Here is a 6,000-nt window from a genome sequence, read left to right as displayed (position 1 = left end):
TCTTATTTAAACCTAAGAAAAGGTCTATACGCCCTTGTTTCTTTCAAAATGTCATTTCATCCATTAGGATGTGCTGGGAAGAATGGATTGCCCAAGCATGTCTGTGATATAAAATTGATTTTATCACCACTATAAAAGCTCAACTTTCATTTAAATCTGGAGGTAAAACAAGCAGCAGCATGTATAGGGTGAAGGATATTTACAATTCCTGGGGTTTTGAAACGGGGAGTGCTTTGATGTTCAACTCACGTTACCCTAAATACCCCAAATCCTGTAGACTAATGACCAAATATTCCAGTAAAACTGCATGTGGGCTGGAGGAAGCAGGATGGAACACAGAGAAGGTCAAGCTCACCAGGCATATCCAGCCCAAGAATCTAAATACATGCTCAGGTGAAAAAGCCAGTTTCCCACGACAAAGCTATAGGCATTTCTGTGACAAAGAGAAGACACCACATAGGAATTAGAATTTTGATTAGAAGACTCACCAGAAGCCAAACAGGTGTACAGTGTCCTACAATTCAGAAATGTGCATCAAAACCTTTCAAATGCATATAAATGTACACAAAACTATTTCTTGGACTGTACTCTATGGACATAACCGGACTCCTGCACAAAGAATATGCAACATGAATGTTCACAGTATTTTTAGTGATAAAAACTAGAATTCTTACTGTCCTTTAGCAGGGAATTGGGTATATAAATTATAGTAAATCACAGTCCATCCGTTAAGATGAATTACTATGTAGTTAGGACTCAGAGTGATACAGATCTATTTATAATGTGATAGGAAAATGCCCACAAATTATATCATAAAAGCTAAAAATCAGATTAATTAAACAGTATGAATAAAATAGTATGAACCCACTGTGTATGTGTGTCTGCATACATGTATATATTCAATTAAGATGCTAACATCTTAATTGAAAGTGAGAGTGTAATAATTAACCAATGTCTAAAGCTCAAGGCAAGGATACCAGGCAGAAAACACCAGCACAGATTAGAACACAACACAGGATGTTCTGTTTAAGATGAAGACACTGAAATTAGAAATGAGGGAGCTCTTAGGAACAGCCCAGGAAACCCCAAACGGCTCTCAGAAAAAGAGATTAAGTCCTGAAGCTAAAGAGGATGGAGCAACTCTGTTAGGATCCCACTGGATTAAAAAACCCAACTTTGGTCTGGTCTGAGTACAGAGCACATTGAAACTACATGAAAAGTCAGGGTTATGTTCTATGGTGGTTCCTGATTTTAAAATATGAAGAATCCTGGATTTAGGTTTTTAAACATGTGCCATGCCTCCCCCGTGCTGTGCTTAGTTGCTCAGTCATGTCCGACTCTTTGTGACCCCATGGACTGTAGCCCGCCAGGCTCCTCTGTCCATGGGGATTCTCCAGGCAAGAATACTGGAGAGGGTTGCCATGTTCTCCTCCAGGGGATCTTCCCAACCCAGGGATCAAACGCAGGTCTCCCACATTGCAGGTGGGCTCTTTACCACCTGAGCCACCAGGGAAGCCCAACCTGAGAGTAACTGGCTAAACAGATGAGTGCTATGTGAGCACGTGGAGACTTGAGATGCTGAGGAACTGCAATGTTTTTTTGTTCCTGTTAAAGCTTCAGACTCCACCGACAAATATCATATGATATCACTCATATGTGGGATCTAATTTAAAAAAAAATAACACAAACGAACTTATTTACAAAGCAGACTCACAGATTTCAAAAACAAATGTATGGTTACTAAAGGGGAAATGTGACAGGGAGGGATAAATTAGGAGCTTGGGATTAACATACACACGCTAAGTGTTAGTCGCTCAGTCATGCCCAACTCTTTGCAACCCCATGGACTGCAGCCCACCAGGCTCCTCTGTCCATGAGATTTTCCAGGCAAGGATACTGGAGTGGGTTGCCATTCCCTTCTCCAGGGGAATCTTCCCGACCCAGGGATCGAAGCTAGGTCTCCTGCATTGCAGCAGATTTTTTACTGACTGAGCTACAAGGGAAGCCCATAATCATAGACAATCCACAAGGACCTAATGTAAAGCATTGGGAACTCCACTCAGTATTCTGTAATAACCTATAAGGGAAAAGCAGCTTACAAAGCATGAATATGTGTATGACTGACTCACTTTGCTGTACACTGGAAACTAACACAACATCAACTATACACCAATAAATTTTTTTTTTAAGTCTCGAGCTCTATCAACACCAAAAGATAAATGCCTTTATCATCTCACGGGTATGTGGAATCTAAAAAACAAACAAACAATAAACCAAGCTCATGGATACATAGGACAGACTGGTGGTTGCCTGAGGTCGGGTGGAAGATGGGCAAAACAGGTAAAGGACATCAAAAAGTACAACTTTCAGTTGCAAAATAAGTCATGGGGATGCACTGCACAACATGGTAACTGCAGTTGATGACATTATATTGCCTATCTGGAAGTAGCTAGGAGAGTGGGTCTTCAAGGTTTTCATCACAAGAAAAAATATTTTATAACTATAGATGGTGATGATGTTAACAACTTACTGTAGTGATCAGTCTGCAATACACATATTGTGTTCTGTACCTAAAATTAACATAAAGTTATATGTCAATTACACTTCAATTTAAACATACACTAAAAACTTAAAGGACCCCCAAGCCAGCTTTCCCTTGATGGTCATGATAATTATTTAGAAAAACAAAAAGGCATCCTTAAGTATTTTCTCCCACAAACTCCATCCATCCTTCCATCCAAAAAAGCACAGGACCGTCCACTTTTCAATATTTTTTTATTGTTTGACAGGCATTTACAACGTTCCATTCATAGACCTAAAAACATAAAAATAGACCTTCTTTCAGCTTATAAAAGAAATATATAAGAACTTTTGACATAGACACGTCATGACCTTATGTACAAGAGACAATGGCACCCTCTCCAAGCACCAGACTTTCCAGCATTTTCAGACAAACCCGTTGCACTGGGACTGGTCAGTGGGCCTATTAGAAGCCTCCGCTTCAGTTTTCCACCCAGACACAATCGAATTAGAGATGATATGGAACAATGCAGTGATACAAAGGGTATAGAAACCATTCTAAAGCTCTTTAAGAAAATCAGAAGATATAGCAAAAATTTAATAGAATAAAACTCTCAAAAGATCAAGCTCAAAGCCCTGGAAACCCGAAAGGGAAGGGACACGGTGGGGAAGCAGGTAAAGCAAGCAGGGGCACAAGAGCGTGATGTTCTGAACTCTCTATTGTCTGGAAATATAAATTCATGACTGATCTTTACAAAATATAATTCCTAAAGCTATATAAAATTCAGGTCTTTAAAGTACCTACTGATGTGTCAAACACCAAATAGATATTTTCCCCAAAAAGAAAGTTTTCATATTATTTAAACCTTTTTTAGGAAGTGGACATTGTGAAATGGGGAAAAAAAAAAAAAGCTATAAACCTTTAAAAAAAAATTTGAAAGTGCTTTAAATTGTTTTTGTTCATCCTGTTTGGAAATCTGTTTAGAACATTAGTTGTTTTCTTTTTTTTTTTAGCATGTTTACCCTGTTTGTTGGCATGAAGAAAGTGTTAAATACAAGACATGTTTTTGAAAAGGTTGTTTTGTTAAGAGGTTTGGTTATGGACTATCAGGGAAGGGGTAGGTCATCTATGGATGGAGATGTAACTATGATGGGAAAACCAACGATCACCATGGCAACCCCGTGAAAAGGAGTCTCCCCTCCCCCGCCATGTGCAACAGACACACACACTGCCCATTCCGGTGTCACGTTTAATCCAACCAAGCTCCCGTCTCAAATAGAGATTCAAACATTAAAAAAAAGAAAAAGAAAAACTGCTTCTTGGGAAAAAAGCTTCTCCTAAGCATCTTGTTGGCCTTTCATATATAAATATAAAATCACCACACCTCACTCTCTCTGCAAAAGGTAAAATCCTCATTCTTTAAACTCAGAGTTACACTAACACTGTAAAAGTCTCATCTGTTTGTGCCCCCCTGCATCTCAGATAAAATACAAAAAATAGTGTTTTTTTAAAGTGATAAATTTGGATCTCTTTTCAAGGAGTTTGGCATCTTTATAATTCTATGCAAAACTAGAACTTCCGAACACCGACATCAAGTAAGACCGGCCATAGACTAATACAGAAGAGGAAAAAACGGAAGAATTTTAAAAGGCTCATCAAAACATAAAGCTTCACCCTCACCTCACACATTCTTAAAATACACAGATATTCTCAGACATTTAAGAGGGAAAGGAGAAAGAACGCTGCGAGCTGTACAGTTGCTTTGTTTTCCCAACTAGGAAGTGGCTCCTGGATTAATTTCAGATAGAGTCCTTATTAATTTTTTGTGTGCTATCCCTTAAGCTAATCTGTTGTACATAGTTCAACTTCTGGGGTAATTTGCTTTCCAGTGCTATAGAATTTTTCTTTCTTATTTTTTTTTTAAATTCTTTTAGGCCCTGATTAATTGAGAATAAATAAAAGCCCTTAGTAATAATATACAGAAGCTCAAGCTGATTTGGAATTCTTGAACAATTCTTTCCGATGTGGTTAAAAATGATCAAGTTGGGTGGCTACATGGCTTTAGAACAAAGTCAGCTGCCAAAACTGTGCAAGAGTGCGACTTAAAGGGAGCTTTTCTCCCCCCCCCCCAACCACCCCATCGTGGGTCCCGTTGGGGGAAGGGGGGGGCGGTGGAGTTGGGGGTGGGGGGCAGGAGACGTATCTACACGGACTCGCTACGGATGGGGAGAATGTGACACAGTCAGATCTCAGTGTTCAGCTTGCGGGAGGGGGCAAAGTCTTCGCGCCTAACCCAAATGACCTCCTCGCTCGTACTTTCCGGGCCTCCGTTGATGCCCGACAGGGCGGCTTGCTTCTTGAGCTGCGTCATGCGGGACGCGTGGCTGTCCAGGGGCTTCCGGCCTCTCTCCCGCTGAGTGATGGAGGCAGCCTGAAGCCGCTCCTGCAGGTCTCTGTCCGCCGCGGCACCCTTGGCCGACTCACAGAACTCATCATCGTCACTGAGGATGTCTGTCTCCTTGATGTCATCCTGCTCCTCATACTGAGCAAGATCAAACTGTTCCTCCACCCAGCGGTCAGTGTCCCCGCCACCGGGGGTCTGCTGGGGGTCTTTCTCCGGGCTGCTGGCGGAGATGGCATCGGAATCAATGGTAAACCTGTTTCGGGCCAGTCGCCGCCTCCTCCTCCCAAGAGACTTGCTTGGGGCGGACACTGCACACACACACAAAAATATAACAATAAAACCCCCACATGCTTTACATGTGATGAAAATCCAGAAAGCAAATACAAGCTAAAGGAAAGGAAAAGACTACGAGATATGCATTTGGGGCCTGGGTATCATTTGGGGCTTAGAGTCCAGTCTGTCTCATGGGGCGGGGAGGGGGGCTTTACCTGGCACAGATGTCTGGACTTAAGAGGATATTCTAGTCACTGAATGGAGGGAAAGGAGGTTGGGGGTGGTGATAGGGACGTGGGTGGGTTGTAGGTTATGTGGAAAAGGGGATTTGACTCCCTCTGAAATAATCCAATTCTCTACCAGTGCACCTGGGAGGCAGGTAATACAGATTCCTGCTGTTGTCAAGTCCACCACTGACCCTGGGATTAATTAGCGCCCTCCTTCCTGACCATGGCCTGCGGCACAGTGCTCTGAGGATCCCCGGGGGCTGTCCTAGAGTCATTTAGCAAGGATGGAGATGCTTTCAGCATTTTACTGTCTTGAGAGAAATCACCATGTTGTACCAAGGAGGGAAAAATACTGGTCCAAGTTACATTGCTTTCTGAATGTCACATTTCCTGAGGATCTTCAGGTACCTTAAGGGCGCACCGTTGTTTCTGGAGAAACTACAGAAAAGACTGGGTCTCAGAGACGTCAAGTCCTCTTTCTGACAAAACCTCAGGTGAAACTGAGGCTAAAGCAACTTTGAGCCTTAGTCCCTTCCTGACTCTGTTTTATGTATCCCCAATTTCTCTTCCACAAA

General features: G+C 42.0%; 1 protein-coding gene across 5 annotated transcripts in view; it reads right to left on the bottom strand.

Annotated features, from left to right (window-relative positions):
* Positions 1-2,758: 2,758 nt before the first annotated feature.
* Positions 2,759-6,000, bottom strand: part of TIAM1 (TIAM Rac1 associated GEF 1) — a 464,008-nt gene continuing 460,766 nt past the window's right edge. For all 5 annotated transcript variants that reach the window (XM_069549445.1, XM_069549437.1, XM_069549452.1 and 2 more), the window contains one exon: positions 2,759-5,233. In XM_069549445.1, the coding sequence (XP_069405546.1) occupies positions 4,764-5,233 (470 nt within the window). In that variant the 3' untranslated portion in view covers positions 2,759-4,763. The remainder of the gene's footprint in view (positions 5,234-6,000) is intronic.

This window comes from Ovis canadensis, chromosome 1 (genome assembly GCF_042477335.2).
Source record: "Ovis canadensis isolate MfBH-ARS-UI-01 breed Bighorn chromosome 1, ARS-UI_OviCan_v2, whole genome shotgun sequence".
Classification (NCBI taxonomy): domain Eukaryota; kingdom Metazoa; phylum Chordata; class Mammalia; order Artiodactyla; family Bovidae; genus Ovis; species Ovis canadensis.
This window is presented reverse-complemented; position numbering and strand designations above follow the sequence as displayed.